A 17,455-nucleotide genomic window follows, 5' to 3' on the forward strand; every position below is an offset into this window, starting at 1 on the left:
GACACGGGGCGTGGGGGGGGGCATGGCATGACGGTCGGACTCGGCAGACACTGCAAAAAGTGTACGAACGTGAGGAAATCTGTTTTCTTTGCACTGGATGGTAAAAAGTTACCAGAAATACTCAAATAGGGCTGCATTAACGTTCAATTACAATTATAACTAGAAGGTCTACATTTCCTAACGAAAATGTAATTGTGCTTGCTGTCCCCGCCATGCACCGCCTGGCTTGCAAGGTCCCTGCCCATGCAATTAGAGGGACTAATGCTGCCTTCCAGACACCTGGGACATGGGTGTTTCCCAGTGGAAAAGTCCCAGTCCCCACCTTCAACACAGTATTTCTCATATAGGCTCAGAGTACATCTGTCCACACCTGTACCAAGTTTGGTTAGCATCGGACAATCTTTGTGAAATAGGCCCCACCCACCAAACTTTGGAAGTCGATTATATCGCAACGGTGCGTTTTTTTCCAAAAACCACGAAACAGTGTTGTGCAGGACACTCATCACATGATGTGTGCTTTGGTTTGGTGAAGATTGGACAAAATTTCAAGGAGAAATCGCATAAAAACTGTTTTGGACAAAATGCAAAATGGCGGAAAATCTAGTCTGACGGAAATGGGCGTGGCCTAGTTGAGTAGATGCGGGAGGACCCAAAGAATCCAGGGAAAAAAGAAGTTTGATGATAGACCCTACGGTTCAAAAGTTATGGACCAAAAGGTAAGGAGGGCTGTTATAGCGCCACCATCTGGTCAATTGGTGTAATATATGTCTCCTATAGGCTCAGCGTACATCCGTCCACACCTGTACCAAGTTTGGTTAGAATCGGACGATCTTTGTGAAATAGGCCCCACCCACAGAAGATTGGGAGTGGATTATATCGCAACGGTGCGTTTCTTTCAAAAATTTCCAAATCAGTGTTGTGTAGGACAGTCCCCCCATGATGTGTGCGTTGGTTTGGTGAAGATTGGACAAAATTTCAAGGAGAAATGGCAAAAAAACAGTTTTGGACAAAATGCAAAATGGCGGAAAATCTAGTCTGACGGAAATGGGCGTGGCCTAGTTGAGTAGATGCGGGAGGACCCAAGGAATCCAGGGAAAAAAGAATTTTGATGATAGACCCTACGGTTCAAAAGTTATGGACCAAAAGGTAAGGAGGGCTGTTATAGCGCCACCATCTGGTCAATTGGTGCAATTTTTTCGGGGATAGTAAAAGACCCCTCAGTGCACCTCCCTACCAAGTTTCGTAGCTCTAGCTGTTATGGTTTCTGAATGACAGCTAATTTACTGCAAGATTTTGCAAGATTTTTCCAAACCCCATGCAAGTCAATGGGGAAAAAAATGGCGCTTAATGGCGAATTGCGGCCAAACCGCTTTCACAAACCCTTAGCAAAGTCATAGCACACCTGTCCTCAATAAGCCGGTCATTTTGAGGTCTGGCATGTCTATGTGGCGCAAAAATTGGGGGAGTTATTACGCGCAGAATTTTTTGGCAGATATAATAATAAGTATGTGGGATTTCAAGATTGTGCCTTGCTTGTCAGCAAGCACAATAATTAGTTACACCCTCCTCAGATTTGACTCCATTATGAGTTAAAAATTAAAATGTCAGATGTTTTGTTATTATTATTATTATTATTATTATTATTATTATTATTATTATTATTATTATTATTATTATTATGCAGCTTTGCAGTTTGATCCGCCCTGACGGGACGTCCAGTGATTAGAATCAAACGCTATTCACCGTGGTGTACGGAAAGCCGAGCGGTCCAATATTGTCGTTTGTTCAATAGGTTCTGCCCATGGACTGTTATCTGTCAGATTGCTCTGGGTTCTGCTAGACCAAGCGTGAAAATATTGTCTTTTTATGTCATTTTCGGATAGCCTTCTGATCTCAGTCCTCCACGAGAAACTACTATTATACTCTTTATTATAGCAAACTCTTATTTACAATCTTACGAGACATTGCAGACCTTTCTACGAATTTCCCCACACCGCCTTGTTGTGAGGTTCAGAGGTGAAAATCAAACACGACGATGTTTACCTACGGAAGCCGAGTGGTCAAAACTCTCAAGTAGGGAGAGGGACTACATGTAGCGAACGAACAGCGCGGCTGTTTTGTTTATGTTTTTGAGTTAATCGTGCGCTTATTTCTAGATGATAGAGATAAAAAGGGGACCAAACTGGGGTCGGGCTTCGTTAGGTTTACACTGCAGCGCACCGTGCGTCTACTCCGCCCTGACGGACTGCTTACTCTGCTGCCCCACAAACATGGACTGTCATAGCTAGGACTGTCACAAGTAAGTGTATGGCGCTGCAGTAGTTGACAGACAGCTCGGACAAATCCCCTACATTGGCTTGTACTCTCTGGCAGAGGCCATGGCCAGTTAATTTACGACACTATAAGAAGAATCCGCCGTGCGTGTCGTGATGTCGGGTCCTGGAGGGTTCAGCTGGACCGTGGTGGTCCTGACCTGTCAACACAAAGACACTGTTTACTGCTTCCAGAGAGGTAACGCTACAGACCGTTTAGTCCACCACGTTTCATATCAAGGACCCCTCATTTAGTCCGTAGAGACTGTAGAGCCACACAGACCCCCATTATGACTGAGCATTGTCTCTCAGGCTCTGATGTTTTGTGTTCAGATGTGTTTCTGTCCAGATTCAGAATCCCATATGTCTGTATTGTAGGTACAGAACTATATGGTCAAAACAGTCATTCCACATTCTTTAATTGTATTAACTTCTTAAATGAAAAAATGTCAGCAATTTGAGGGACCCCCTGGGACCTCCTCAAGGACCGCTCGGTGGTCCCCGGGCCCGGACCCCACGTTGAGAACCACTGCTTTATTGTGCGTGTGTGTCTGTATGCCTGTCTGTGTCTGTCTGTCTGTCCATGCCATGACACTGACTGGCCTAAAGTGGGCACTGTGATCAAAGGTCACAATTTAACTCAAATATACAGTCCCAAATACCACCTGGAGGATGATGCATCTTGTTACATCTTGCTGGTTTGATATTTAGGCTGAGTGTTTAATTCAGTTTATGTTCTTCTAGATCAGTGCTTTGGGCTCCAGGGACCACCAGGGACCACCAGGGGTCCCTGGTGGGGTTCCAGCGACAGGGGGTCCCCAGGCAGCAAATGGATACATTGTTGAACTTCACCATTATTTAATTTCTAAGATAAATCTGAGGCCCATAGCTCTCACTGTTCCAAGTCCTTCATCTATATGCATGTATAGAGTACAGTACCGCCTGTCATAGTGTCCCGTATAGAGGAATGTAGGCTACTTCTCCCCACCTTGCTTTTTAGAGCTTGGGTAGTTTTTAATCCGCTACACTAGCTCTCGTGTTCAGGTATGAGTGTCCTGAACAAACTGAAAGTACTTACTTAGTAAAGTAATTTGGACATTGGTCATGCACTATTTGATAGACCATGATGAGTTTTAACTGTTGAACACTGTTGACTTCCCAGATACGTTGCACAACACCTTTCCTGTAACTTAGTACCATTACATTCCACTGGAAAGCTGGGTTGGTCCCTTAATACATTCAGACTTTCCTAAGTGCAGGGATAGCTTATTTTTGCATAACCATGACGTGCTCTTGTGCATGTGTGTGAGTGTGTGCGCGTGCATGCGTGTGTGTGTGGGCACACTTGTGTGTGTGTGTGTGCATGCGTGTGTGTGTGTGTGTGGGCACACGTGTGTGTGTGTGTGTGTGTGTGTGTGTGTGACAGAGCTGGAGTTGCGGCAGCAGCGTGGCTCTCTCTCTCGGGGTGCGTTGGTTTTGACGGTGCAGGACCGCCAGGAGCCGCTGGGCAGCGGGGGGGCAACACTCAACGCGCTGCTGGTGGCAGCAGAACACCTGAGCAACAGAGCCGGCCACACCGTGAGTCACACTGGGCTGGGTTAAGCTGATCCAATCAGTTTAGACTGGTTTATACTGGGCTGGTTAGGCTGATCAGATCAGTTTAGACTGGTTTATACTGGGCTGGTTAGGCTGATCAGATCAGTTTAGACTTGGTTTATACTGGGCTGGGTAGGCTGATCAGATCAGTTTAGACTGGTTTATACTGGGCTGGTTAGGCTGATCAGATCAGTTTAGACTGGTTTATACTGGGCTGGGTTAAGCTGATCCAATCAGTTTAGACTGGTTTATAGTGGGCTGGTTAGGCTGATCAGATCAGTTTAGACTGGTTTATACTGGGCTGTTAGTAGGGGTGCTCCGATCCGGCTAAGCCACGGTCCGATCCGATTCCGATTCCTGGGGTCACGATCCGATTCCAGAATCGATTCTCGATTCCAACGATTCTCGATTCCAGAATCGAGAATCGATTCTCAATTATGTAGTTTTATATTGCAATAACACACAAAGGTAAATATAAGACAAAAAATGACAAATGTATTAATGCTGAACTTCAAATTCAACTTCTGTATTACAGTCAGGGCCTAAATTCATTTTGCAAACTAGTGGGGAATTCCCCCCTTATGTTCTTCAGATAAAATGGATTTATAGGCTGGGGGGGATCTGTAGACTTTTGGGGGGGAATACATTAACCAGAGTGCAAGAGGTGGTGGCATCAGGGCCGGCCCTAGCCATCTGGGGGCCCTAAGCAGGATATAGATCAGGGGCCCCCTCCCAGGGGCGGGGGTTTGGGGGCATCCGCGCTGGAAGTACTTTTAAGTAGGGGGTGCTGTAAGGAGGGGACTCTCGGTGCTGCCCGCTAGGGCAGCGCCGAAGAAAATTTGACGTTTTTGGACTTTTAGCCATATTTAGAAGAATATTTAAAACAAACAAACATGACAATGACGCTCGTTTGTAGCCCTATCAGTGTCAAGCAAGCGTGTAGAACCCAGCAGCCATAGGGGTTGCCAGGTCAGTTAAACCAGGGGTTCCCAACCTTTTTTGTGCCAAGGACCGGTAGATACATGCAGGACCGGTTGTCAATTTTAATGGTTTTAGTTACATATATATTTACTCACCAGGTGGCGACAAAAGGTAAAAACAGCCTTTTGTGTTGTATGTAGCCTACAGTATTTATGTTTTTGTTTAAACTACAAACATAAATAAACGTCAACCTATGTTTTAACTACCACACACAGCCTATAATATTATAGCCTATGTTTATTTAAAAAATTTTTTTTTTTTTTTTTTTTTTTTTTTTTGGGGGCCCCCCAACTCCTGGGGCCCTAGGCAGCCGCTTAGTTCGCATATAGGGCGGGCCGGCCCTGGGTGGCATCGTGGCAGTACAGTACACAAATGACATGAACATTTGGACACTTATTCAGCCGGTATCTTGCATGTTGCGTTCAGGTGCGCTGTAATTTTTTTTTTTTTTTTTTTTTTTTTTACAATTTTAAGAATCGATTCTTGGGAGTTTGGAATCGATCCAGGAATTGTGGCGTTAAGAATCGCGATCCTTTCAGAATCGATTTTTTGGAGCACCCCTAGCTGTTAGGCTGATCAGATCAGTTTAGACTGGTTTATAGTGGGCTGGTTAGGCTGATCAGATCAGTTTAGACTGGTTTATACTGGGCTGGGTAGGCTGATCAGATCAGTTTAGACTGGTTTATACTGGGCTGGGTAGGCTGATCAGATCAGTTTAGACTGGTTTATAGTGGGCTGGTTAGGCTGATCAGATCAGTTTAGACTGGTTTATACTGGGCTGGGTAGGCTGATCCAATCAGTTTAGACTGGTTTATAGTGGGCTGGTTAGGCTGATCAGATCAGTTTAGACTGGTTTATACTGGGCTGTTAGGCTGATTACATCAGTTTAGACTCAACTGTATACTGAGCAGACTCTTCTCAACACTGTCATCTGTCATTTATGGCCTCATTGCTGTCTGACGTCAGTGATCTATGACATCATTTGTTCTATAATGTGAATTTACTTACTTACTTAAGATGAACTCATGAACTCTGTTGTATATTATGACCTCTGTTCATGTTGTACAATATGAATGTGCCTCTGGGGCAAAAACTGCAAATGCGTCTCTAAGATGTAAGAGATGACCTCAGGGTCAGGGGGGCAGGAAGGACTTTTTGTGTGAATGTTGGCTGTTTGCTTGTTTTGGTTTTGCTCTGTTTTTGTGTCTTTTATTAAAAAGCAAAATGGAACAGTTAGGGGATCAGGGAGGGGGGTATTGAGGCCAGAGAAGTTTGTCATCAGTAATGTGGCGATAGATAGATGTTCTCTCAGGTGGTCCGGCTGATAGAACCATTGCACCAGCTGAACGTAAGTTCTCTCTTAACACATTCACTGCCAGCCTTTTTTTTTTTACTGTAGGTAGGTTCTGCCAGAGTTTTTTTTTTAGGATTCTGGCTCATTTTACAAGAGCCGAGGATTATTTTCTGCTTGGACTTTGTGAACACAAAGTTCACAAAAGTACTAATAGAATGTGTGCTTTCTCTGTCTAAAAGAGTTAGTTTGTAGAGTTAGTAGTTATGTAGATATTAGCCGTTGAGTACAGCATGGTTTCAGCGTCTGAGAGTGAAAGCTGAGATAATCGCAGTTTTGTGAAATTCAATCAAACAGGCAGAACAGTCACTTTAACCATTTATTTTTGGCATCAGTGAGAGATCAGACATCTAAACAATATAGTTCTGAACGCCCTCTCCTTCAAACTCCTCCCTCCGTGGGCGTGTCTGGTGGCTTTCAGCAGCGTTCGTCACAAGCGAGTGTTCTGCTGCTGCTGCTGCTGCTGCGAGTTTGAGCAGCCTCCCTCCCTGGCAGCGAGTGTGGATAGGGCTCACTTGTTTCTTGGGTTTGAGAGCTTTGATGAAGCTTTGTGCGATTCTAGGCTTTATGCTGCGTGTTTCAAAGTGTGTTTTCCACCCAGTCTATTTTTGGAATCCCCCACCGCCAGCTCCCAGCGCGATAATGCGCGAAAGTGAAAGCGTTTTCGCCAATCCATTTTACAGTAGAGAATGGTTTCCTCGCGCGTTACCCTACAGTTTTGGCTCTGCTTTTCCTAGAGTGGAGAGCACTGTCGCCACTTAGTGGGTCCGTGGAATGGGTTGTACACGTTCGCTGACTCCAATATTTTTATAGGAGACGTGGGGAACGTTGATCCACGTCCCACCGTCAAAAAAAAAAAAAAAAAATTTAAGCCGAGATAACTCGTCATTGGCAGTGAACCGTTGGATTCTGTAAGCCGAGATATCTCGTCAATCGCAGTGAACGTGTTAAGTTAGGGTGTAAAGTCCACACTAACTGCTACGTTCAAACTAGTTAGTTTGACACTAAAGTTGTGTCTTTGTTTAGTTGCACCACGGAGACGTAAGATACATCTTAACTAGTAGACCCTAAAGTCCATACTAACCAAAATAGTGTCGCGGAAAATGACGTTTTCACTTCCTGTAGCCAATCCGTGAAAAGCACGGTGGAAACAGTGTTTATTTACCGTTGTTTAATTAAGTGGAATGAAAACAGTCAGGACATGTTGCCCACCGCAAGTTAGGGCTTTCATATTTCATCAACACTAACCAAATGAGAACGTTATTGAGTAACGTTCATTTAGGTTCATATTACTGTTAACGTTTATCTGTGAGCCCCTCATCAGTATTGTAGGCTAATTCCTAATTTACCACCATCCTGCCTCGCTAAATTGTTGCGGTTATTTTAATTTGTACGCAGTGCTGCAGCTTGTGGGAAACAAAAGCGTGAGTCATGAATATCAACGGGTGTAATAATTGATCACGCAGAGCGTGTTGCGGACGCAAAACCACGATGCGCCACGGTGCCAAGTTGCAATCCGTGCCAACTGCTATTTTATGGAGGACTTTACACCTAGTATGACGTAGGTGTAAAATGTGAGTTCTAACTTATGCCTACGTTCTAACTATTTCACTTGGTGCAACCCAAATATTTTTTAGTAGTGCGTAAACTCGGACTTAGTGAGACTTTACGTTCAAACTAGCTTACGTTTCAACTCACGCACAGCTGGTGCAACCCACTGCAGATGGATAGATGATATCTACGACAATCTCATGTGATCTTCTCCTCAGGTGGTGACGACCGACGTCTTGGACAATGCGCACATCCTCATCCTGCACACGGTGAGTCCAGTGGGCCGGCAACTAACCAACATTTATCCATCAATCAATTAGTAGTTTGGTCGATAAAATGGTGAAAAGTGTCAATCAGTGTTTCCCAAAGCCCAAGATGACATCCTCAAATCTTTTGTTTTGTCCACAACACAAAGATATTCAGTTCACTGTCATAGAGTAGTTGAAGAAACCAGAACATATTCACATTTCAGAAGCTGGAATCTGTGAATTTTCACTCTTGTTAAATAATAGTTGGTGATTGATTTAGTAGTTGACAACTAATGGATTATTGGTTGCAGCCCGAATCCTCTGTGCTTGTGTGGGTGTGTTTGAGTCTGTCTCAGACTGTGTCTGTCTGCCTCAGTCTGTCTCAATCTGTGTCTGTCTGTTTCAGTCTGTCTCTGTCTGTCTCCGTCTGTGTGTGTCTGTCTCAGTCTGTGTCTGTCTTCCCCTGTGCAGGGTCGTGACTTCCCCTGGAGCCCGTGCAGCCGGGCGTTCTGCTGGCTCGCTCTGGAAGAACCAGAGCAGAGGGTCCAGGCTCCAGTCTGCTGTCTGGATCTGCTGCTCCGCTGCCTCAACAACCAGGTCAGCCCTTACAGTTTGTTCGTAGGACACTTCTTACACAAGCAAACTCAATGTGCTTTATGTAAAAACAGTTGCATCAAAACACATACAAAACTAGTGCAAATGTGCCACAGAATACACATATATCGAACATTGACAAAATATACTGTACCAACCTAACCCAGAATAGCCAGACTCAGCATCTAACTATCCAATTAGGTATTCTGTCAAAACTGTGAAACATCCATTCCACTGTCAAGTCAACAGATTTGAACATTAGAATATATTTTATATAATATCTGAATAAACATTTTATTGGAGGATTTGTTTTAATATGCTAAATAACACAATTGGCAATTGTGAAACAGTACTGGTGCAAATGAATAACTTGCCGGTAACAAAAGTCACTGCTAGCAATATGAATACACCAGACTGTGGTGTTTTGATGGGAGCTGGGTTTAGGGGTGCTGGAAGTCTTCAAACCACAACATGAACATGAGCCTGTTTAATGTGGAGTACCACCGGGCTCTATGTTGGGGCCACTGCACTGCTGGTTATAGAGCTCAACAGTCATGTGACTTTTCTGGGGAGGAAAAAAGATTTAAAAAAAAATCCCGCATTTATTTTTTGTTTTAGCTGAAAGTAAAATGTTTTATGGTCACTCACGATTCTCTGGAAGACTAGTTGGCTTGGTTCAAGCCTAAAAACTCGTTATATACAGATTTTCTTCCTGAAATGTCTATGGAGTAAATGAATGGGGAATTCACTTCTGGGGCAAGAAAAGTTACATGACTGTTGAGCTCTATTGTAAACCATTAAACGTTAGGGTTACCCTATAACCCAGGTTTTACGAATGAGAACGAGGGTTCTCACATTATGCTGAAGCTGCCCAAGCAGCGCCAGACTGAATGCTTTCTTTTTTCCCTTCAAAAAATACCTTTAAAACCACCCAAGTGCATCTTGGCCCACCCTGGCAGGTGATTGGCGTGGCCAGCCACCTCCCCCTGTGACGTGTCACTGTACACCAGGGATACTCAACTTGCTTTGCCCGGGGGCCACTTTCGTGAAATGATAGAAGGCCAGGGGCCAGTTAATAGACGTTAATAAACAAACAATATACATTTTTCTGTAGTGGATTGTAGGTTTTTGGGGTGTCAGCCAGAGTTTAGTCTGACAATGTTGTGCACACCGGATAGTTAGTTAGGTTAAGTTAGTTAGTTAGTACATACGTGCCTGGGTAGCAAGCAGATGGCGGTATTTGACAATTTAGCAGCTAAATCATAGATTATTGAAAGATATTCCATATTCCAGACTGAAATGATATAACAGAAGTGGAGTATTGGCCAGAATGACATGAACATTTGGACACTTATTCAGCGGGTATCTTGCATGTTGCGTTCAGGTGCACTGTAAAAAAGCCGCAAGTTGAGTATCATTGCTGTACACGGTTCGCACCAATTGCCAGGGAAGTTGAGGGAATGCCATTCTTAAGCGTGTTCAGCCCGCCACAATGCGAACGCAAAGGACAGAACCCTCGTTCTCATTTGTAAAACCTGGGTTATAGGATAACCCTCATGTTTTACTTCATTTCGAACTTCAGTTCTCACATGCTGGTATACCACCACCATCCTTGCTGTCCAAAGAGGCACCTCAGTGGGACCCTCTGACCTACGGATGAGTGACACAGGGCATCATGATAATGTATCGATGGACCATCCTGATATGTTATACAGACATTATGGCCAAGGAGGCATTAACGTCTGGTGGCCCACACAACCATGTGAGCACGTGGTCACATCCGGAGTATAATACCTCACGAAGGTGTGCGGGGTGGACCATGAAGGTGTGCGGGGTGGGCCATGAAGGTGTGCGGGGTGGGCCATGAAGGTGCAGGGCTGGTCACTTAGCATTTTCAGAAGGAGCACGTGTGCCCCTAAGTTGAAAAAACTAGGAGCACACAAAGAATTTTAGGGGCATGATAAAAAATGTATTAAATAATGCGTTTCTCCTTAACTCATTGAGTGCCAATGACGACAGCTGTCGTCAATTCAAATACTGACGTAGAGTGCCAAAGACGACGATTGTCGTCAATTGCGTTTTTTGACGGGGGGGGGGGGGGGGGGGGTCCATCGAAGCCAGATCTATGTCCTGTAAAATTTTGGGACATGTTGAATGTCTATAACCTATTTTACCGAGCCATTAGGTGGCGACAGTGCTCTCCAGATGACAGAAATGTCAGGAATACAGCCTGAAATAGCCGTGATCAAAGAGAAACCGCGCTCATGCTGCAGCCCAGAGCCATCATGTAGATGGCTCTGGGCTGCTTGCCAACAGCAATCAATCCGCGCACACAACTGAGCTCCTCTGCCTGTCTGTCTGTCTGCAGTTTCTCCACACATTACCCACCAGAAAGGCAGCACCCGACGCCGAGGGGGCCAAACCTTTAGCGGCAGGCCCGCTTGGCATTTCCTTGTTGCGGCTGTGAGCTGCCCAGGAGCCGCGCGGCGCAAAAACGGAGAGAGGGTCCTGACTGGGTGCGTGTGGGGAGGAGTTTGCAGCTGACTCGGGGAGAGGGGGGGAGAGGGGGGTGGGGCACGCATGCACCACAGAACTAAACCAGGTCACATCATCAGAAAATATTAGCTAGAGTCAGTGAATGTGCTTGAAATGCTGCATTTCACAAAAGGGTGAATATCTCACCTTCCTGATAGAAATGCATATTTTTGCTGTTTTTGACCTATCTTCTCCGGCTCATAACTAAAGAACGGAAAATGGTATCAATAAACTTTTTTTTGCTGATGATACAATAGAGTCTCCTTGTTCTTTTTGCGTGTTCGGTGTTTACATAGTAATATCACACAATATTCTGTGGGCCTCGAGAAATCACTGAAAACGCTCTGAAACTCTGGCACTGGGAGCGTCCGTTCTCCAAAAGTGGCTGGCACTCAATGAGTTAACTCATTCACCGCCAATGACGTCTTTGACGTGTTATCAGCAATGGCCTTCCCCGCCAAGGACGTGTTTGACGTGTTTTTGTTTTTATTGGTGCAGCGCCTGCAGCAAACACTTGCCCAGCCTGTCACACAGACACAGGTCCCTGCCTTCAAAGGGTAGCCGACAGCACGCGATCAAACACATACCGCAGCTGTTGTTTTGAAATTGAGCAGAGGGAAAGCAGAGAACGGGTAACGCTTCCTTGTGCAGACAGGAGAAACGCAATTGAAACGCCGAGCTGGAGTCGCCTTCCTCTGTGCCAGCCAGGAGAAAACGGGAGAAAGTAATCAAGAGATGTGTTTGATCATCGGAGGAATGAGGAAATGATCGATCAGTTTGCGAGGGCGGTGAGGACGTGTTGAATAGCCGAGGGGAAAACGGGAACGATCATAGATATGACAGGGAGACATGGACGAGGACGGTGTACCAGAACAAATCAAAATAAACACAGGAACAGCTAGGCAGCAGCGGGCAGAAGGCACTCACAGCAGCCCGCTGTCCTTCTCAAGAGCTCTTGAGTTGGTTCATGAAATCGCTGGGCTGCTCGCCCTCCAGTGTTGCTCCTGGCCAATCCCAGCGCCACAGGGCGTGGTTATTGCTTATCCTATGTTGGGTTAGAAATCTAAAAGGGGGATCGTGTGTGTGTGTGTGTGTGTGTGTGCGTGTGTGTGTGTGTGTGTGTGTGTGTGTGTGTGTGTGTGTGTGTGTGTCTGTCTGTCTGTCTGTCTGTCTGTCTGTCTGTCTGTCTGTCTGTCGGTGTGTCTGTCTGTCTGTCTGTCTGTCTGTCTGCACACTCACACCGAGTAAACTGTATTGTTGAATGTAAAAAAAAAGCACTTCATGTGTGTATATATATATATATATTTTTTGTCATTTGTGTCCTAACGAATAATATTTACATGTCTGATGTCAATACAGTTCAAAATAAAAGAATTGAGAGTGAGTTATGCCTGAGATTGTGCCCTTTTACAAAAATGCTTTTTTCTCCCTTTTCTCTTCCCAGACAGGCTTTTTTGGTGAACATGGGGTGTATAAAAAGGGTTATAAGTAGAGTACAGAACATGCTAAAAGCTAACTTTCTTTTTGGGGGTGAAAGTAGAGACTTAGATCTTCATTTCGAGGTATTGGACATCACTGTAGTCCTAGTACAGAATTTACTGTGGGTCTTGAAAGATGACCAAACATTATGGAAATACTTGGCCTGTGCCAAAAATGCCAGTCAGATATTGGCAGTGAATGAGTTAATAAAGGGATATTTGGAGACATTTTTAAACAAATAACATTTATTTGAATATGAAACGTACACTACGTTTTAAAGTGAATTCATGTGCAACTGAGGTATATTTTCAAAACGGCAAGTTACATTCCTCAAATTAAATTCACAAACCTGTAGAACAAGAGTGCAGAGAGAATACAAATAAAATAAAATAATCAACCCTAGACGTGTCCGGGCTGCAGAGAGAGTGCAGAGAGCATAATCTAGAGAGGAGAGTACATGTGGCTTCAGTGATTACGTTTACATGCACATAATATTCCGCTTTTTGCCCATATTCGGAAAATGACAATATTCCGACTAAATTAATAATCCACTAATATTTCCATTTAGATTCAGATTCATTTATTTAAAGAATGGGACTTTACACATTAATGAACAGTACAGCCGTACAGTAAATATGCCAGGTTATAGCCCAAGGGCTAGTTTCCACCTGTAGTCCCATGGCAGGTTGATGTAATCATGAAAGCGAAAGAAAAATTAATAGTACAAAAAAGATTAAAAGTACAGAAGGTTAGTAAAACCAAAAATGATTAAAACACACACAATTAATAGTACCAAAAAAATTAATAGTATAAAAGGTTAGTAAAACCTAAAATAAATAAAACACACAGAGCATGCTGCAAAACATGGCAAATGATATGTTAAGTATGTTAATTGTGATCACATTGTTGGTTTGATCTGAACCATATTTTCAACTGGCCTTTGAAAGTGGCGAGACTCGGGCATTCTCTAATAGAGGGAGGTAGATTATTCCAGAGAGTGCTTCCCATGTAGGATAAGGTCTTCTGGCTAAAGGAAGTTTTTCTAAAGGGGACCTCACAGACCTTGTTCGTGATGGCCCGAGTGACACGGGTCGAGTTGGCGGTCGAACGATATTTGATAAAGTCAGCAAGAGGAGGCGGCGCCAGTCCATGTAGAACTTTGTATATTAGACAGGCAGAGGTGAAATTTCTAAAGTTCTCAAAACTTAGCATGCCATATTTACCTATGACATGACAGTGGTGATGAGAAAAGGGTTTTTTATCTAGTATTTTCAGGGCTTTTTTATAAAGTAGTTCGGCTGGTTTGAGAATGGTTACTCCTGTCAGCGACGATTTACATGCAGCCGTAGCTCGCCCTCCCCGACACGTGAGGGAGGGAGGGGGGAAGAGAGAGAGCTAGATGCAGGTAGGCGGAGCCGCAGAGTTTTTCTGTTGAGAATAAACAGAGCAGCACTATTCTTACGAGCATCACTTGGTCCATTTCAGGAGCTTGCTGCTGAAAAGTTTGGTGTTTGCGCATCCAAGTCTTTCATAAAAAAGTAGGCTAGTAGCCTACGTTATTACCTCGCAGGCTCGCAAGCATTGTGGACTTCCGTGGGCACTGGGTGGGCACTATGACTACTCTCTCTCTCTTTAAATTAGGGCTGCCACAAACGATTATTTTGATAGTTGACTAGTCACCATATTGCACAATTACTCAATCGCTCTGATTTAGCTATCATCAGCTTCTAAATTTAGCTTCAAGTTGTTTTAAGCATGTGCCAAATAAAAATAAAGACAATTAACTCATTGAGTGCCAATGACGACAATCGTCGTCAATTCGGATAGTGACGTAGAGTGCCAATGACGACGATTGTCGTCAATTGCGTTTTTTGACGGTGGGACGTGGATCAAAGCCAGATCCATCTCCTGTGAAAGTATGGTGGATGTTGAATGTGTAAAAGCTATTTTACCGACCCATTAGGTGGCGACAGTGCTCTCCAGATTAGAGAAAGTTGAGTAAAAAACAGAGAAGAAGTCGTTATGGAAACGGAAACGGCATCGGTATGCATCGATATGCATGAAGCATAACGTTAGCTGTGCCTGTGAACAGCAGTCAATCTGCTGCCACAATTGAGCCCCTCCGTCTCCGCTGCGATAGCCCCTCCATATGATTTAGTTGCCGACACCAGCGTCTTTCTGAAAAGTTACATTATTCTCAGCTGGGAGCCGGCGACACGCTGTGAAAAAGCTGCGTGCAGCGGACTTTTCAGTACAGAGCAAACGCAGCAGACAGCCACCACCAGAGACACTCCCACGGAGGAGGAGGAGGGGGGTGGGGCACGCAGGGCAGCATACAACCATTGACAGTAAACACAGACCCAGACAGCAGGAGGCTCGATAGACAGAGACAGGCAAACAAGCTAGAATATCTGATGCCCACCAGCAGTAAATCAAGACCAGCAAGAAGGTGTAGGGTCTGCGCACGCAGGGGCCAGCGCTGCTGGTTGCAGCTAAAAAATATTATTTGGCCAAACAAAATTCCTTTGTTTTCACTGTTTTATTGAAGGAAATTATTTTTGAGGTGTCATTACATCAGAAAATATTACCTTCAGAGTCAGTGATGTGCTTGAAATGCTTCATTTCACAAAAGGCTGAATATCTCAGCTTCTAAATTGAAACGTGTTTTTTTGCTGAAATCAACCTATCTTCTCCGGCTGATAACTAAAGAACGGATAATGATATCAATAAACTTTTTTTTGCAGATGATAGAAGAGAGTCTCATCGTTCTTTGTGCTTGTTCGGTGTTTACATAGTAATATCACACAATATTCTGTGGGCCCCGAGAAATCACTGAAAACGCTCTGAAACTCTGGCACTGGGAGTGTCCGTTCTCCAAAAGTGGCTGGCACTCAATGAGTTAAGATGATAATTCACTCAAAAATAATATTTTCATGAACTTTAAAGTTCAGAGCATGTAGCAGAATATTTATTTCTGGCATCAATGTACTTGCATGTAATAAATGTAATATAGTGCAAATTGCAAAACTGCAAAATAGTACACATTGAAATTGAAAACATATAGTGCAATGAATGTACTATCCATTGAATGAATAATGCAAAATAAAATTAGGGCACTACTACGTGGAATGGAAATGGAACCAAAAACTATTCACTATGTATGCAACCAAAATATCAACAAAAATAAATTGTTTCAGTCTTCTCAGGCATCACATTTTTAAATGTCGTAAGTAGAGTGCAAACTGCGGAGTAAAATGAGGTTTCCAGTATTCCCGTCAGCAACACATGAGCTTAACGTTGCTATGATGACAACGTTACAGGCTTATAACGTTAATATCGTTAGCCAATAGCTAACGTTAGCAGCTCAAACTTAACATTGCGGTTGCCTGTGAGCTAACAAGCTAATTAGCCTTCATCTGCATTCGCCACAACGTGCTTCCTTTTGAGATGCTCGTGCATCATACTCGTTCTGCCATGATAAGCGAGTTCAGCTTATTTAGCAGATTTTGCACTTCACATTATTGTGCGTGAAATGCTCCCACACTTTGGACGTATGAGGACGGTTAGACATTTTTTCTGTGGCGCACTGGGAGCAAGCTGCAAGCTGCTTGTTTTTCCGCTGACGAGATATCACGTGCTTTTTTTCACCAGTCACCATTGGTTCAAGGCAAGGCTGTGTTGCCTTCAAGTGAACTGGGACACAGGCTCTCAACTTTAATGCCGTTCTGATTTTGATTTTTAAGGCTCTGAAAAAAAATACATATATATTGAAGGTCGAATTCTGTACTCGCACACGTGCCCCAAAAGGCATTTTACAATTCGCACTGTTCTATTTTTAGTCGCATATGCGAGTAAAACGGGCGCAGTCACCAGCCCTGTGAAGGTGTGCGGGGTGGACCATGAAGGTGTGCGGGGTGGACCATGAAGGTGTGTGGGGTGGACCATGAGGCTGCAGCACTAACAAAAGTGTGTGGGGTGGACCATGAGGCTGCAGCACTAACAAAAGTGTGTGGGGTGGACCATGAGGCTGCAGCACTAACAAAAGTGTGTGGGGTGGACCATGAGGCTGCAGCACTAACGAAGGTGTGTCGGGCGGACCATGAGGCTGCAGCACACGCGTCCTCAACGGACACACTGCATGACAATGCCCATGAAGTGGAGATGCCTGGAGTGGGGTGAGCCTTAACAGGCAAATCCGATTTGCTGCTAAAGTCATTAATCATCATTATCTTGATTGGTTTCCCAAATCTGATTTGGGAGTGTGTCCGCACTGCCGCAACTCTGATTTGGGCAAGTGTTCAAGAAAGATCTGTGTGTGTCCAGATACAATAGAGAGGCAAAGTGGAACGTCACTTCCTGCTTCAGCACTGTACCAGAGATTTCCATCCGCCGTTTATTTTCCCATAGACATTTAATAAAATGCTTATCAAAATAGTTTTACTTGGTAAAATCAAACGGTTCAGATATATCCAGAAAAAGACCACATAAAATTTCACTCGGACCAAAACATTAAATAAATCGCAGATTTAAAGAAAATATTGTTTCGGTGGGTTCTTTTTTTTTAACCCATTGATACCTGATGCAGCATTTGTGTGTATATCCCTCATTTGTGTGTGTATCCCTTTAAGACCGCGAACCGCGTTCATGCGGTTCGCGGTCTTAAAGGGATACACACACAAATGCTGCATCAGGTATCAATGGGTTAAGAGCATTTTACGAAATGTCCACGGGAAAATAAAAGGCGGATAAAAATCTCTGGTACAGTGCTGAAGCAGGAAGTAGGCGGTCACTTTGCCTCTCTACGAGCC

General features: G+C 44.1%; 1 protein-coding gene across 1 annotated transcript in view; it reads left to right on the forward strand.

Moving 5' to 3' along the window:
• Window positions 1–2,429: 2,429 nt before the first annotated feature.
• LOC310779225 (L-fucose kinase-like) overlaps window positions 2,430–17,455 on the forward strand; it is a gene marked incomplete at its 5' end in the record, with an annotated part of 47,870 nt that continues 32,844 nt past the window's right edge. Inside the window, 4 exons of the mRNA XM_083639732.1 lie at window positions 2,430–2,511; window positions 3,739–3,890; window positions 8,010–8,060; window positions 8,511–8,636. Coding sequence (XP_083495858.1) covers window positions 2,430–2,511; window positions 3,739–3,890; window positions 8,010–8,060; window positions 8,511–8,636 — 411 coding nt within the window. The remainder of the gene's footprint in view (window positions 2,512–3,738; window positions 3,891–8,009; window positions 8,061–8,510; window positions 8,637–17,455) is intronic.

The sequence above is a fragment of the Poromitra crassiceps genome (genome assembly GCF_964638095.1).
Source record: "Poromitra crassiceps genome assembly, chromosome: 7".
Taxonomy (NCBI): domain Eukaryota; kingdom Metazoa; phylum Chordata; class Actinopteri; order Beryciformes; family Melamphaidae; genus Poromitra; species Poromitra crassiceps.